Genomic DNA, 18,319 nt, shown 5'->3' with positions numbered 1-18,319 from the left:
ATCACTGTCTTTATGAATAAGTGTTTTTATTTAGGAAGAGAAAAAATCCTTCAAAAATATGTGCTATACTCAGTTGATATTTCTACCTCATTTTGTATCTTCAGCAAACTTGGTACACTATTCTCAGTCTTTTCAGCAAAATCATTAAAAACTGAGGGCTAATACTAGCCTCTGTTGTACTCTACTAGTTAAAGACAGCCAACTTGAAAATGCATGGTTTAGCACTACTATCTGTTTCTGCCTGTGAACCAGTCTTCCAAGTATGCTGATATATTTACCCCAACTCTGTACAACTATATCTTGGGAATTTATCTTTTACATGGAACCTTACCAAATACCTTTTGGAAATCCAAATAAACTATACCCACTCTTTCCCCTTTACCATGCATATCTGAGAAAATCTTAATGCATTTGTCAACATAATGTCCCTTTCATAAAAACATAAAATAGTTGCGAGACATTGACATATTGGGATAGACAATATAGGAACTTGGGTATGATTTTAACTCATTCAAAAAGCATGCAGTTACACTGAATTAAAATTAAGCCAAAGTTGGACTTTTCAACTTCAAAGGGAGGCAGAGACATGACTGTTACAATGAAAGCTCTGTAAGTAAAGTTGATCTGCAAAACCACTTCCAATTAAATTGCATGTATAATTCACACAAAATATGATCAAGACAAGGATGAACTTTCAGTTCCAGCAGTGAAGAACAATTGCACAGTATATCAATTGTCAATAGACAGCGTGGGCTTTCTCAGCCCAAGACTTTACCAAGAATGCTGAAGCCAATACCATTGGCTTCAGCATTCTTGTTTAAAGGTAGTAAGAATCATTCAAGAATGTTGATCCTAGTCGTGTTCACTTTACACTGTAGACGTCAGCTGAGAACAATAATGCCCAATTTCATATTTTCTAATAATCTAATGATTCAGTCCCATACTTAATTTTCCAACGGAACTATAGATATAGATATAGAGTCACAGAGTTATATAGCATGGAAATCGTTCCTTTGGTCCAACTATAAGACTTTAAAATATAGGAACAGAAATTGAGCCATCAGCCCATTGAGTCTGCTCTACCATTTATGGCTAAGTTTCTCAACCCCATTGTCCCGCCTTCTACCCTTAACTTTTCATCCCCCCAACCATCAAGAACCTATCTATCTCAGTCTTAAATAATCTCAATGACCTGGCCTCCACAGCCTTCTTCCATAGATTCACTGCTCTCTGGGTGAAGAAGTTTCTCCTCATTTCCATTCTAAAGGGTCTTCCTTTTACTCTAAGACTGTGCCCTCAAGTCCTAGTCTCTCCTGCTAATGGAAACATCTTCCCAATGTCCACTCGATCTAGGCGTTTCAGTATTCTATGAGTTTCAATGAGGTCCGCCTTCATCCTTCTAAACTTCATTGAGTATAGACCCAGCGTCTTCAAATGTTCCTCATATATTAAGTCGTTCATTCCTGGGATCATTCTCATGAACCTCCTCTGGACTCACTCTATGTTGACCATAATCCCAAATTAAACTAGTGCCACCTGCCTGTACTTGGCCCATAACCCTACAGACATTTCTTATTCATGTACTTATCCAAATGTCTTTTAACTGTACCCACATCCACCATTTCTTTTGGCAGTTCATTCCACACACAAACCACTCTATGTGTAAAAAATGGTGTCCCTCATGTCTTTTTAAAATCTTCCTCCTCTCATCTTAAAAATATGCCCCTTAGTCTTGAAGTCCCCCACCCTCAGGAAAAGACATGTACCATTCACTTTGTCTATACCCCTCATGTCTTTATAAACCTCTTTAAGGTCACCCCTCAACCTCCTACATACCAGTGAAAAAAGTCCCAGCTTATCCAGCCTCTCCTTATAACTCAAACCCTCCATTTGAACTGTAATGCCATTTAGGTTTTAGATATCAACATGAAGAAACCTAACCACTGGAACTATTGGCTTTCATTCGCCAATATTTCTTCTTGTAAAAACTATGTACAGTGTGCATGGAATTTTATGTCAGCACATGTCAGTGATCTGCGCAGAGGAAATTGGAAGGAAGAAACTATGACGTCTTTCTAATAACATAATGATTGTAGAATGAGATTATAAACAACCCACAGAGATGCATTTTTTTTGTCTCCAGATAAGTAAATATAATGTTGAATGTTTACTTCTTGTCTGTTTCTTGAGAGCAATTTGCTGTTGGATATATTATTAGCAAAAGATATTCCAGGTGCTTCCATGCTGATTCAGCATCTAATACCCAGACTGGTATGTGTCTGGGCGTTTTGTGACCAACGTTTGGATAAGTCAAGAGAAATGTTGCTTACTCAGTTCCAAATCAGCAAATAGGTTTTGTAAAACATGTCTGGAACTGCTATTGCAGTCCAGCTACCTAACGTCAATGCTATTAGCACCATCATCACACAAAAAGGAAGAAGAGAATAAACCAGGGAGGCAGAATACATATTTTGTAATTGTTGTCAAGCCTCTGGATCATTGTGGTACATATTACTTTACTGCTATGAAAATTGCTAAATAATTATCCACACCTCTTGGAAACAACACATATTCAGCACAGCAATTTTGGCAATGGAGATCACCAAAAGAAATCTGCATCCAATGCCATTGCTGCCTGTGAATGTACAGGTAATCTATAATATTATACATTACTTAATATAGGGAATACCAGGCCTCCGCCTCTATATGTCAAAAGTTCAATAATTCAGGAATTGAACCTGGGACTAGAGTTGGCAGCAGAATTACGAGTTCCTTCTTTTGTGAGCATACAAGTAACTGATGAAAATGGACAATAGATTTGGGAGGGTTTTATTTTGGAAACCTTAAGTGTTTTAGAAATGGGCATGATGAATTCTAATACCTAACACCTTAGAGGCCTCTTTCTCCCACAAAGAAACTATCCTGTATATAGCATTTATTGGGTGTGTCTTTGCTTCAGAAATGAAGACATCAGCATTCTTCTGCCTTGATTTGCAACTATTCACAGTGTGACACAACTGGGCTTTGACTGGTTGCACTCCTTTTATCCTCAATTATTTGGTCAGATTTCTGTCTAAGTCACTATTTTTGCAGGAGTCACATCTTTCGTTTGGAGGCCAACAGTTGATAATATAAGAATTTTTTTTTAAAGAAAGCTTTGTTATGGATTTTAACTGCCAGGTGGACACCTAAGAGGGAGCAAGGGAAAGAGGTAGCAGCAAACGTTATAACAAAGAAATCCTCAAGGGGAACCCGAACAGTTTTACTGTCCCTATCTGAAATGTGATCGAGGATGCAGCTGAAGCCAAGAGAGGTCAGGCAGTCCAACAAACAGCCAGCCACACTTTAGGTAACATTGTATAGTTGGATGAATGATGCACAGACATATATGTGAGAAAGGGACCAGAGAAATGGTGGTCACTCCAGCCATGAGACTATCAAAATGGTCATAGAGTATGAACTGAGCTAGTGGCCCCAGCGTATATTCACCAAGTGGCCTTTAACCACCAACATTAAGAACAGTCAGCATTGAGGTGTCAAAAAAAAGGTTCAATTTCAACTCCCCTCTGCCTCTCTTATATCAAGCAGATGGGAGTAAAATTTGTTTAAAGCAAAGCAGAGACACTCTTGAACTTCATTCATTTAACTGACTTCACTTAAGTACCTGCACGCCCTTCCATTATACAGTAGTACATTTCATGGTACAATGAATTTTCTCCTCCTTACCGTACACATTTTCTTACTTTGTCAGTAAGAAAGGAACGTACTGCCTTTTGGTCTGTCATGCTGTTCTTTCTTGACTTCTTACTTGAAACTGGATTTTTTTTGATCCACCGATCTTTTATTCAAACACTGATTTGGCGCAAATTGCCTGTGAATTGCATTTACTGGCAGGAACTTTTGCATGACAGACCAGAAATGTTTCTAATTAAATATCATCCAATTTAGGTAGATTGAAAATATGAACAAAATGTCTGAGTTCACTATGAATTTTACAGAATAAGAAAATTGTTATGAACATCTTCAAAGTTCAGAACTAGGAGCTCTGAAAATGTTTAAAATACTTTACAGTGATAATTAATGTCACAAGCATGTTTTTGATAACCTTAATCTACGCTAAGTTTACTTTAAAGACAGAATTTCTTTTAGAATTCATTAACAGGACACGAACATTGGAAGAAAAGCCAATGTTTCTTGTTCATACCTCGTTTTGTCAGCCACCATCTTGAAATGCCACCTGAGGTGGATGCAATGTGCACAGTAAATCTTGTTTAAAACTCCAGTGTTTAAGCACTCTAGTACTGAAAATCATTATTCATATTGTTTTCTATTCAAATCTCAGTAACTTTCTAACATTCATAAACTATTCCTGTGTGAAATTCCTACGCAAGTAATTGTAAGCAAAGCAGAACTGCAAAACAGGCATCTAGCTAAGTATAGAATTCACTGAATTCATATTCATTTGAATTTTCTCAAATATTCACCACTGAAATCTAAAAAAATCTTCAATGTGATGTAAAAAGACAAAAAGGAAACAAATTTTTTTTGTCACTTTCTCTGTAGACTTTTTTTTGTGTTTTCATGGACTTCCAGCTTGGTTCTGGCTACACAGACACAATGAGCAATTTATTAAGCTGTCCAAGAGTTCTATTTCATGTGACATCTTTGCCATGGAGTATTCCAAGCTGCAGATCATCGGCTCAGTTACACATCAATGCTTTTAGCAATGATTAGTAAGCAGGAAACGGGAGGTGAAAGTTAATCAGTAAGGGAGGCGAAATTAAATTGGAAAGTTGAATTATATTTTAACTCTTAATTCTCAGATTCATTTTCTTTGATTTCTTTCCACTGCCTTTTGTTCATATATGGCCTACCTTAGATATCTCTCCTAACTGACATATAAACTGAGTGTCGAGGGATTGTTGACTATGAGAGGTAAGGGCAATGATTCTGTGCTTCACCTTTTCTGCACCATATGCCAGCCATGATTACTAGGTAAGAACCAGGCACTGGAAATTTTGTGGATTCTCCTAGTTCAGACACACTGAGACCAACAGTAACAGTTCTACCAAGACTCACACCTGAAAGCAGCAAGTTGCCAGTTACAAAACATCAAATGTGGGTAGTGTGGGTTTGTTTCTGCATCTTGTCAGATTGGCAAGATTCAACCTTAGTGAGATTACAGAATAGATCATATCAGCAGCCCTCTCCATAATATATACAATGTAACCAAGGCACATTGTACAACTGATAACTGAGATAAGAGACTGACCAGTGAGTAAGTCTATAATTTGAATAATGCACATCTCTAGTGACTAGTCGTGCATTTAAAAAGGAAATCACAGTTAATTTTGAGGCTCTTGACTTGACCTAAACTTATTCCATGTGAATGGCTAATATCAAACACCACAGATTAGAACTTCCTGATCACTTCTCTTTGAGAGCAATGTTTGAAAAGGCCATTTTTAGAGTCTCTATCAACCTATGCATCTTTAACTGGTCACAATACTCTTGAAGATAAATTAATTCATTTTAACAAATAATGGGTAGATCAATTCAAAATATTTCACTTTGTTTTTAATTTATTCATTCCCTAATCTACTTAAGCAAACATTGATCTGATGGGAAACCAGTGCAAGGTTCATGAACTCTGCACCAGTAATGTATTACACCTCCAGGCAACTTGTCAAAGTTTTGTGAAGCATCAATTACTCACAGACCATAACATTAAGCGCGATCTGTTCAATGTCTGCATTTGCTCATTTGAAAGGTGCTTGGCATACTTCACCCCCATTCAAAGTACAGCAGGTGCTAAGGACGCAGCACTATTTTATTCTTCACAACCAGCTGTGGTCCAAAACTGGAAGAAATGAAACGGCTGCATGTTTCTGTTTGGAGTTCTTTAAGACTTCTCCAGGCAGATTGATGAACCACAATGATAGGGGCTTTGAAGAAGTCACTTTCTTTCTGTCATCTGCTCTCTTGGAACTGCAGAGGAGTGGAGGTAGCCTGATGGGATACCTGAGGCTGTGAATACTCCTTCAGTTGTCACCCCTTGAATGAACAGTCACTATGGTACTGGCAAGTCAGTTGAGCCAGACTACCAAGCAGAAATATCATCAACTCTCCCTCAACTGGAGATCACACCATCTCTGAGCGGGGATTTTCATGTAGCTGAACAGGTTGATTCTTGACCCCGTGGGCATTATCCATGAGTACTCCAATATTCATTAGAGAATTTTTGCTTTGACCATGATGATGGTGGCATTGCTGTGGTATTCTCTCCAGTCAGGAGAGAATCTAATTTTAAAACAGCTTTCCTAACCTCCCGTCCCTGTTTTGGATGAGGGGATGGTATGCTGAGGAGAACTGCTCAGTCACAGATGCTGCTGCCCAAAGACAGCTCTGTCCCAATGCATGTGTCCAATAATCTGTGCTTGTGTGCAGATTCCTGTCTAAGAACTCCCAGGTTCACCAACCTCGATCACAAATAAAAAAAAGTCTCTACTGTTGGATTCATACTTAGCACAAAGAAGATGGTTGCAATTGTTGGATATTGATCATCACAGCTCCTGGACATCCTTGTGTGAGTTCCTCAGGACAGCGCTCTAGGCCCAACCACCTTCAGCTGCTTCATCAATGGCCAAAACTCCATCATAAAGTCCAAGGTGGGAATTTTTCCTGATGATTGCACAATGTTCGGCACCATTTTGAAGCTGCCCATCTCCATAAGCAGCAACAGCTTGAAAAATTCAGGCTTGGGCAGTTAAATGGCATGTAAAATTGTTATAACACCATAAGACATAAGAGGAGAAATTAGGCCATTCAACCCATCGAGTCTGCTCAACCCTGTAATCATGGCTGAAAGTTTCCTCAACCCCCTTTTCCTGCTTTCTCCCCAAAACCTTTGATCCCCTTGATACTCAAGAACCTGTCTATCTCAGTCTTAAATGTATTCAATGACCTGGCCTCCACAGCCTTCAGTGGCAACGTATTCCATAGATTCAACATTCTCTGCCTGAGGAAGTTTCTCCTTATCTCTGTTCCAAAAGGTCTTCCTTTTACTCTAGGGCTGTGCCCTCAGGTCCTCATCTCTCTTACTAATGAAAACATCTTCCCAACTTCCACTCTGTCCATTCAGTATTCTGTATGTTTCAATTAGATCCTCCTCATCCCTCTAAATTCCATCAAGTACAGACCCAGAGTCATCAAACATTCCTCATATGTTAAGCATTTCATTCCTCTGACCATTCTCATGAACCTCCTGTGAACACATTTACGTATGACATAAGTATCAAGTAATGAACACCTCAAAAAGAGAGAATCTAACCATTTCCCCAGTTCTTTCAGTGGCATTGTTGAATACCACACTATCAACATCCTTGGGGTTACCATTGACCAGAAAATGAACCGGACCAGCCAAAGAAATACCTCAGTCTAGATTACAGTGGTGCTGGAAAAGCACAGTAGTTCAGGCAGCATCTGAAGAGCAGGAAAATTGAATATTCCTGATGAAGGGCTTTTGCCTGAAACGTCAATTTTACTGCTCCTCGGATGCTGCCTGACCTACTGTGCTTTTCCAGCACCATTCTAATCTAGACTCTGATTTCCAGCATCTGCAGTCATTGTTTTTACCAAAGAAATACCTCAGCAACAAGAACGGGGAATTCTATAGGAAGCAACTCAACTCCTGTCCTCCATCTACCACGCGCAAGTCAGAAATATGAAGGAATAATACCCTCCATTTGTCTGGAAAAGTATAGCTCCAAAAACACTCAAGAAGCTTGACATCATCCAGGACAAAGCAGTCTGTTTGATTGGCACTCAGTCCACAATTTTCAAAATCCACTTTCTCCATCACAGTGGTGCCAGTCTGTACTATTTACAAGATATACTGCAGCAACTTATTAAGGCTCCTCAGACAGCATCTTTCAAATATGAAACTGTTACTACCTAGGAAAACAGAAGTATCAGGTGATGGGAAACACCACTACCCACAGGTCACATGCCATCCTGAGTTGGAACAGTATCGGTATTTCTTCATTGTTGCTGGTTCAAAGGCCTGGAACTGCTTCCAACCAGCGCTGTGGCTGCACGAACACCCTATGGATTACTGCAGTTTCAGAAGGCAGCTCATTAACACTTTCACAACGGCAATGAAGGGTGGCCTTGCCCAAATGCCCACACCCAAAAACAAATCAAAATCCACCCTGTTCCCGTTGTTAATTCACTACTGCTGCAAGACATGACGAATGAACCGTGGCAGAGATTATTCATTCCTTCATTTAATGTAGGACCTTGGGACACTCTTAATGTCCACACGATCCTGTCAGGTCCTGTGATTTGATTTCGATCACATGTTGAGCCACATGTGGCTGCAGCCTTCTTCCACCTTCACAGCCAGTCTTCCTTCGTCTGTTCTGTCATTGAGGACATTTAGTCTGTACTTTGCCTGGCACCTTCCATAGTTTTATGAGTGTCCCTACTGGGAACAAGGAGCTCTCGATAACATCATTCAAGGGATCATTGAAGCACATAAGCCATGACGAGTGCAAATCCACAGATAGGCCAGCGTGTAATTGTGCACTCACAGGCTTCAGTAACCTGAAGTCACTAGCTAGAAATAGCCCTAGAAAATGACTCCTGGCCTGCATCTGTCCTAAGAGCAGTCCCTTCTCCTGCTTTCTTCAAGTACAGTTCCTCCTGCTCTTCCTCTGTCAAATGAGCTTACTGAGGTTGATAAGGCAACAAAAATGAGGAGAATGTAATAGGTCTGGTAATCTAGAGGGGTATGCTGTGACCTAATTAGTTATAGATGAACGGTATTCTAAATACTGTATCAGTGTCTGAGACATCCACACACCACCCCCCTCTCCTGCAGTGTTTACTGGCCAGAACAGCATTGGGCTTGTTCACTTATTCAATAAAAATTGCATATTGGGTCTCTAACTTTTGTACATCCAAGAGCTTTCAGCTGTCTGTGGTGAACGGGTACCACCAAAATGTTACCCAGTTAAAATAGCAGTGGAAAGGAGCACGTCAGTGACATGGAGGCCACAGGCAAATCGCTGCTATTTTGTACATATGGTCAGCCTCTTGACATTGAATAGGAACAGTTAGGACAGAGTTCATATGGTTCAACTCCACATAATTTCATTAATAATTAGAAGAATAACATGTCCATGTCTGTTTTGTATTAAACAATTAATTTAACTCCAAGTTAATCTATCCAGATTTTCTACTTCTGCTTCTTTGAATTTTAGTTCTTCCAGCTCCCTGGTTCAGAAAATGTGAATGCAGGCAGCTCCCAGAACTGTGTAATGACACTCCCTTTCAAGTGTAAGAAGAGCCTATGCAACTTATAATCTTAACATGGAATGACCTCATGCTCAGGCTGAAAATATTATCAAACAAGTTGATTGTAAAGCAGAAAGAGTACAGTAAACATTCTCCTGTACTTTATTTTATAATTGATCATTCACAACTCACCCAGATTTTAAAATTCCAATTGAAGTACTGAAAGGTAAGTGTAGAGACCTACCTACATATCTGTTACCATTCCAAACGTAGGTGCCGGACACAGAAGTTGCGATAATAATAAAACTGTAACCAACTAGTGCTGTTGAGAAAAATGTATTCATCGTTAATGAAGAGCTTCAAACTCTGCAGCAAGTTAACAGTCGACGTTTATTGCAGGAGAGGGAAGGTAGACTCTGAAAGTGTTTAGCTTGTCAATTTATATTACTTCTCTGCTTGACTAAGTCTGACACATGTAAGAATCCCCTGCAAGCAATCCAAAGGCAACCAATGTGAATCAGACATGAACAAGAGCCAAGCCCTCAGTAATCAGACATGCCTTACTCCATCATTCAGAACCGATCTTGACTCTTGTGAAATAGCAAGCCCTGCCCTGCCTTGCCTGCCATTTCTGGAGCAATGCCAAACATTTGGAAGATACCAATTCACAAAAAGGTAAATGCTCCCAATGTTGTCTTTGCTAAAAGTTTCAATCCCTGTCACCTTCAAATGACAATATATTGGAGTAATTGCAGTAAATTACTACCTATCAGTACAACTGAGCTTTTAAGGGAAAAACAATTTAAGTTAGTTCAAATATTCAAATGCTAGGTGTTCAAATAATATAGGTGTGATTTGGATTGTGGCCAAAATAAGAGTTTCTTTTCTTCACTCTTTTGGCCTGAGGGCACTGATTCATGCTGTAGCATAATTCACAGGCACTAGACACCCTTCTCTATCTCATCAAGCGGCTGATAAGTGAATATGAGTCTGGAGAGTGAATGCTGACACAAGGAGAGGACAACATGGGGAGGTTGTATCTCACCTGAACACTATCAGAAGTAGAAATTCTGCTTAAAGTATGCCTTCTCCTGTAAGGAATATTAAGGTCATTATTTTTATTATTCAGTCTTGGCATGAGGGCATTTATTGGCAAGGCTGACTTTTAGTAGCCACCCTAGCAAGATGACAATGGTGGGCTATCTTCAATTTGACCCCACCTAATAGCTCACTTGACCATATTTTATTTTTTAGTGTTAATAAAGCATGGTGCTGGGAAAAAAAACACAGCAGGTCAGGCAGCATCCGAGGAACAAGAGCATTGACGTTTCCGGCAGGCACCTTCCTCAGAAGTCCTGCCTGAAACATCTACACTCTTGATCCTTGGATGCTGCCTGACCTGCTGCATTTTTTCCAGTGTCACGCTTCATTGACTCTGACTCTCCAGCATCTACTGTCCTCACTTTCTCCAGATTTTTTTTTCAACAACTTATTCTGGCTTTGTTGGCTGGATCAGTCAAACACCCTCTCAGTGAGACAAAGAAAAGCCTTCATTTCCTTTCTAATTTGCATTATCATGAGAATCTTCACATGTCAGAGATCAAGTATCACTTGCAGATGCAAATATAAAAGCGAGCTGTTAGTTCAAGAAGCTGTTTCTGTGAGAGAAGCGAGAAGATGGATTTTAGACTGAAGGACTGAACCCTTTTTCTTAAAAAGAACAGCCAGTGACGACACTGACTGGAAAGAAATATCAGGAAACCTAGAACTTTAAAAGTAAATATAACTTTCACCCCTGCTGACCATCTAAGAAGCCAAATTACCAAGTGGCTTAAGGTATAAACCTTACAGCTCAGATACAATCAAAATATTCTGAAGTAAATTCTTTTCTATACTATCCTCTTTGAAGTGAATGCATGTATGTTTGCCCAAAGGCTATAAACCTAATGTTACTGTTTTAGGTATTTATTCTTTTCTCAGGTCTGACCATCTACTTTTGCTCTTTTTTAACACGATAAATATTTGTCATTGGCTCCTTATTGCTCGAGAGAAAAGGAGTTAACTACTTTCCAATTAGAGAAAGATATAGCCACTTACTAAAAAAAGTTAACCCTTTGTTGTAATCACCTTGGGAATTGAAAAGAGGGGAGCCAATTCACCCTCTTCACCTGATCATAATATATCCTTCAATGTTGTTTCAGAGAGTCATAGAATCAAAGTCATGCAGCATGGAAGTCAACCCTTTGGTCCAACCAATGCCAAACATAATCCCAAACTAAAACAATCCCACGTTTCTGCTCCTGGCCCTTATCGCTCCAAATCTTTCTTATTCATGTTCTTATCCAAATATCTTTTAAACATTGTAATTGTACCCATATCCACCACATCCTCAGGAAGTTCCTTCCACATGCAAACCTCCCTCTGCGTAAAATATTTGCCCCTCATGTCTTTTAAATCTCTCTTCTTTCACCTTAAAAATGGTGCCCCATTGTCTTGAAACCCCCATCCTGGGGGGAAACCAACAACCATTTAACTCGATCTACACCTCTCATTATTTTATAAACTTCTATTAGGTTACCTCTCAACCTCCTATACTCCAGTGAAAAATGTCTCAGCCTATCCAGTCTTTCTTTATTAATCAAACCTTCCATACCTGGCAGCATCCTGATAAATCTCTTCTGAACCCTCTCCAGCTTAATAATATATTTTCTATAACTTGGTAACCAGAAATGGACAGAGTATTCCAGAAATGACCTCATCCCAACTCCTATGCTCAAAGGACTGAGCAACAAAGGAAAGCATGTCAAATGCCTTTTTAATCAACCTGTCAATATGAGATGCAAACTCTAAAGAATTAGGTACCAGCACCCCTAGGTCACTCTGTTTTATAACACTATGCAAGACCCTATCATTAATTGTATAAACTCTATCCTTGTTTATTGTACCAAAATGCAGTACCTTGCACTTATATCCAGATTGAAGTCCATCTGTCATTTTTCAGCCCATTGACCCATTTGTTCATGATCCCTCTGTAATCTTAGAAAACTTTCCTCACTGTCCAATATGCCTCAAAATTACTAACCATGCTTTCTACATCCTCATCCAAATCATTTATATAAATTACAAACAAAACAGGACCCAGCATGGATCCCTGTGGAACACCACTGGTCACAGGCCTCCAGTTCAAAAACAACCCTTCACTGGCACTCTCTGTCTAACTTTACTAATTAGTTGATAGGTGAGATCTCCCAGTACTCTGACCAATCAATCAGCATCTCAAGAACTGGTCACTACTTCATTGTTGCTTGAGAGAATTTGCAGTGCACAAATTGGCTGCTGTGCTTCCTGTATTACAACAGTGAGTACATTTCAAAAATACTTAATGGCTGGTAAAAAGCTTAGGAATAGCAAGTGTTCATAAAAGACACCACATAAATGCAGGCTTTTCTTTTAAATTGAACTCGGACAGACAAATCTTCTATGATCCAAATTTTTAAATTTAATTTAAATTTTATACTTCCTGAATGGTGTCTGCACTAAGATTTGTTGCATTATTGTTCCATGTTTCTGGTTACCACTCCAGTAACATTATCGCACAAACAGATGTATGTTAAGTTTCTGATACATTTGCTCTGCATTACTTTGATTTATTTTAAGAAATGTATAAGTTGTTGGCAAGGCTAACGTTTGTTGCCTACCCCTAAACTGCCCTTAAATTGTGTTGAGATTTCAAGGAGACCACATAAAGAGTCAACCATATTGCTGTGGCTTTGGAGTCACATGTGCGTCAAAAGATTTCCTTCCATAAAGCACATTAGTGATCTGGATAGATTTTTACAGCAATCACTGAAAGTTCCTATAGCTGCTACTTCCAAGAATAATTTTGACTTACAGATTCATTAAAAGAATTCAAATTCCACCAGCTCCTGTGGTGGGATTTAACTCCTTTGAACCCAGGACCTCAAACTGGATCTCTAATTTACTGGTCCATTGGCATTACCATTACACTATCATTTCACCATCCTGCCCATCCATGGAGACTACATTTGCCAAGCAAATGAACAGGGATATATACTGTCATGCATGCTTCAGGTAAAAGATAAGATTAATTAAAGACATTATTTGTTTGAATAATGCATATTGTGGAATACATAATTTTACAGCATAGAAGGAAACTCTTCTCATCTGTTCTGGCTGTATCAAAGAGCTATGCACTCAGTTCCAGACTCCGAATCCAATATGACTCTTTTAAAGAACTGAAGCCTTTTAAATCTTTCTCTTTAAATAAGTGTTGACTTCCCTTTTAAATGATATAATAATATAGCCATAAAAATTCTGCCAAATAAACCCTGAAGCATTTCAACAATCAATTTTATTGATTCAATCACATTTTGAGTGGATCTTTATTGTGTGTGGTTGCATAAAATGGAATGATGGATCCTTGCATATAGCAATCAAAACATAGCGCTGAGTTTTCCCAGCTCCTGAATAATGTGAATAATGCAGTCAGTTGGGAAAACATGGCAAAATTGAGAAAAAAAACGTCTGACTGTGCAAGCAGATTTTGAACAGTGCGATAAGAATCTTGCCGGTAAATGCCATGAAGGATGTTTACATGTATTTACACTTCATTAGCACCTAAGTTTCCTCCATGTATATTCAGTTCTCTATTCTCCCATATGTAAGGGGGAAATTAGTGAGAATCCCTCACAATGAAAAGCAGAGAGAGTTCCTAGCAGTTCCAGGCCTCCATCTTGAACAACAGTCACCGATATCTCCATGGGCATTGAACCCTGCAGCACTCTACCCCCAATCCATAGAGGTTGGCATTCAACATGCATTAGCCTCATCAAATTGTCGTGGCACATCTGACCCATGAAGAATACAGTCCTCCACCTTAACACTGCACTATGGAGCACACCAGCACCTTTCATTCGAGTGCTGCTACCAAAACGCTGTGCACACAGGAACAAGCACCCATCACATGGATTGGACCCTGTGCATCTCAGGGCACCACACCTGCTCTCTTAGCACTCACTCACTTTGCGTCTGCTTGGATGCTCACAGCATCTCTGCCTTGCTCTGTCTCTTTGCAGTTTGCTGCCTCATTCAGAAATTAAAGTCTCACAGTGCTTTGTGTCACCTTGCAGCTTATTCAATAATTGTAACATTAGGCACCAATCATTAAAGTCCACTTGAGAATGTCATTTTAAGTTCTGGGATTTACATATGAAAGAACTGAAACCAACATGGCCATTCTAAAAGATGAGAGACTTAATAAACAATCCAGGTCTTTTTCAATATCTAATTTCAGTTGCATCACACTATAAAGTTTTGCTATAAACACTGTGTCCTATGACCTTATACTCCACAACCAACTGATGAAGGAGCAGTACTCCAAAAGCTGGTGCTTCCAAATAAAACCATTGGACTATAAGCTGGTGTTGTGTGATTTTTAACTTTGTACACCCCAGCACCACACTGGCACCTCCAAATCATGATTTCCAGATAGAAGTAGTTGTGAGTCTGAAGATCTTTGGTGAATTTCTGCAGTGCTTCTTGAATATAGTACGCATTGTTGCTACTGAGCATCGGTACTGGAGCAAGTGGATGCATGTGATGGACAGGCTTTGGGAGTCGGGAATGAGTAACTTGCTGCAGTATTCTAGGCTCTGCAGCTGCTCTTGTAGCCATTGTGTTTATGTAGTGAGTCCAGTTCAGCTTCTGATCCACAGTAATCCTCAGGATGTTGATAATGGGGATTCAATTATGGTAACACCACTGAATGTCAATGGCGGTGGTTAGATTGTCTCTTATTGGTGATGTTATTGGCCTGGCATTTGTGTGGCTTGCCACCTGTCAGACCAATCCTGGATATTGTCCAGATCTTGCTGCGTTTGAACATGGACTGTTTCAGTCATGAATGGTGCTGAACATTGCGCAATCATCAGCAAACACCCCTACTTCTGACCGTATGATGGAGGGAAGGTTATTGATGAAGCAGCTGAAGACAGTTGGTCCTAGGATACTACCCTGGGGAACCCCTGCAGAGGTGTCCTGGAGCTGAGATGACTGACCTCCAACAATCACAACCATCTTCCTATGTGCCAGGTATAAGACCATAAGACATAGGAGTGGAAGTAAGGCCATCCAGCCCATCAAGTCTACTCTGCCATTCAATCATGGCTGATGGGCATTTCAACTCCACTTATCTGCACTCACCCCATAGTCCTTAATTCCTTGTGAGATCAACAATTTATCAATCTCTACCTTGAAGACATTTAACGTCCCGGCCTCCACTGCGCTTCATGGCAATGAATTCCACCGGCCCACCACTCTCTGACCAAAGAAATGTCTCCTCATTTCCATTCTAAATTGACCCCCTGTAATTCTAAGGCTGTGCCCACAGGTCCTAGTCTCCCCACCTAACAGAAACAAATTCCCAGCGTCCATCCTTTCTAAGCCATGCATTATCTTCTAAGTTTCTATTCCTCAGCTGTTCATCATATGTTAAGCCTACAGCACACCACCTGTCCAGCCACCTCTACTTATTTAATTAATTTATACAAAATAATTTGTAGTACTTTTCTATGGTTTTATTCAACTAAACAACTAGATTAGATTAGATTAGATTCCCTACAGTGTGGAAACAGGCCCTTCAGCCCAACCAGTCCACACTGACCCTCTGAAGAGTAACCCACCCAGACCCATTTCCCTCTGACTAGTGCACCTTACACTATGGGCAATTTAGCATGGCCAATTCACCTGACCTGCACATCTTTGTGACTGTGGGAGGAAACCGGACCACCCACAGGAAACCCGTGCAGACAAGGGGAGAATGTGCAAACTCCACACAGTCACCCAAGGCTGGAATTAAACCCGGGTCCCTGGAGCTGTGAGGCAGCAGTGCTAACCACTGAGCCATTAATCAATCACACGATACACAAGGAATATCAATTGAACTGCTTTACCTCAGCAACACTTGAGAGTCCTTTTTTGTGGTTAAAGGAGGAGGGTGGGTCGGTGTCATCTGCTGCCCAAATATACACCCAGCAGTCCTCTGCCCCTTGCTGTGGCCTCTCCCCTCTGCTGCTCCTTTAAAAGTCTCATTTACCCAGCAGTCCCATGTCCATCTCTGTTCAATGTTCGCTCCACCAAGGTAAGCTTCTATATTTAGAGTTACCTTCCTGTCGGACCTCTGGTCATCACTGTCACTCCTCCCACCCCAACTGCCACTGATAAAACGAAGAATGCCATTGCTTCCTCATCTTGTCCTTGCCTGTGAACTGAAACAGCTTAGGAAACCTGTACAACCACAGATACATTGAAAGTTAATATTGCTCTAATTGAGTGGATTACATATTCAGAATCTCCCTTTCCCAAAGCTCTGTGTACACATATCTCAAATTGCTGGAATTAAATCTGGAAATTATAGATTCCTGACTTCCTGACCTGCTGTCAGTCTTGAGCTGAAAATGTGTTGCTGGAAAAGCGCAGCAGGTCAGGCAGCATCCAAAGAGCAGGAGAATCGACGTTTCGGGCAGGCTCATGCCCGAAACGTCGATTCTCCTGCTCTTTGGATGCTGCCTGACCTGCTGCGCTTTTCCAGCAACACATTTTCAGCTCTGATCTCCAGCATCTGCAGACCTCACTTTCTCCTGCTGTCAGTCTCCTCAGTTTCAAACAGAGGCCACTCCCAAACTCAACACTTCTATGTGTTACATTTCATCTCAGCCTTACTAATTTTGGTTGGCAGCACAGTATCAAAATTCACCAGCAAGGCCTTCAGGACAGGGTGAAATGAGTATTGGAGGCTGAGGGGTGACCTGATAAAGTCAAGGTTGTTACCCAGGTTGGGGGAGTCCAAAACTGGAGGGCATAGGTTTAGGTGAGAGGGGAAAGATTTAAAAGGGATTTAAGGGGCAACTTTTTCATGTATATGGAATGAGTTGCCAGAGGAAGTGGTGGACGCTGGTACAATTACAACATTTAAAACGCATCGGGATAGGTATATGAATAGGAAGGGTTTAGAGGGACATGGGCCAAGCGCTGGCAAATGGGAATAGATTTATTTAAGATATCTGACTGGCATAGACAAATTGAACCAAAGGGTTTGTTTCTGTGCTACACATCTTTATAAATCTATGAGTCTAAATGATAAATGGGTAGAAAATCTGAATAGCTGAATCTGTGAATGCTTAGTTTAACTGGATTTATAGGAGCAGTTTCTCAACTTACTGTCCAAACATAGTGGATGGCCTGCCCATTATAGGAACTGCCCAATCTGCCACTCCTACTGATGTTAGCTTTATGCTAGGATGGCAAGTTGAAAGTTTATCCCACAAATGTTTTAAATATCATATAACAGGCAATAACAAGAAATGACATGAAGCCAGATAATGTAGAAGCTGTGTGGGTAGAGGTGAGGAAGTGCAAAGATAAAAAAAAAATCATGGGACTTATGTACAGACCTCCAAACAGTAGTCAGGATGTAAGGCACAAGCTACATCAGGAGATAGAAAAGGTGTGTAAGAAAGGTAAGGTTACACTGATCTTGGGGGATTTCAAAATGTGGCTGGACCGGGAAAATGGGGTTGGTAGTGAATTGCAAGAAAAGCAATTGTGGAATGTCTACAAGATGGCTTTTTGGAGCAGTTTATGGTGGACCCCCTAGCGAACAGGCAATACTGGAGTTAGTGTTATGCAATGAGGCAGAATTGATAAGGAAGCTTAAGGTGAAGGATCCTTAAGAGTCAGTGATCATAATTTGATAGAAGCTTCACTGCAATTTGAGAGAGAGAAGCTGGAATCAGATGTAATGGTATTACAGCTGAATAAAGGCAACTACAGAGACATGAGAGAGGAGCTGACCAGAATTGACTGGGACAGGAGCCTAGCTGGAAAAAGTCAAAATTCACAAGACACTGGGTTATAGTCCAACAGGTTTATTTGAAACTGCAAGCTTTCAGAGACCCCACTCCTTCCTCAGCCGCTGCCTGAAGGAGGATCAGAGGGGCTCTGA

At 40.3% G+C, this 18,319-nt stretch overlaps 1 protein-coding gene across 1 annotated transcript in view; it reads right to left on the bottom strand.

The window, feature by feature from the left end:
* LOC132819038 (laminin subunit gamma-1-like) overlaps positions 1–9,758 on the bottom strand; it is a 72,403-nt gene extending 62,645 nt beyond the window's left edge. The window contains exon 1 of the mRNA XM_060830313.1: positions 9,542–9,758. Within this exon, the coding sequence (XP_060686296.1) occupies positions 9,542–9,641 (100 nt within the window). The 5' untranslated portion in view covers positions 9,642–9,758. The remainder of the gene's footprint in view (positions 1–9,541) is intronic.
* Between the last annotated feature and the right edge of the window lie 8,561 nt (positions 9,759–18,319).

The sequence above is a fragment of the Hemiscyllium ocellatum genome, chromosome 9 (assembly GCF_020745735.1).
Source record: "Hemiscyllium ocellatum isolate sHemOce1 chromosome 9, sHemOce1.pat.X.cur, whole genome shotgun sequence".
Taxonomy (NCBI): Eukaryota; Metazoa; Chordata; class Chondrichthyes; order Orectolobiformes; family Hemiscylliidae; genus Hemiscyllium; species Hemiscyllium ocellatum.
The sequence above is the reverse complement of the archived record's forward strand: the minus strand, read 5'-3'. Positions and strand labels throughout refer to the sequence as shown.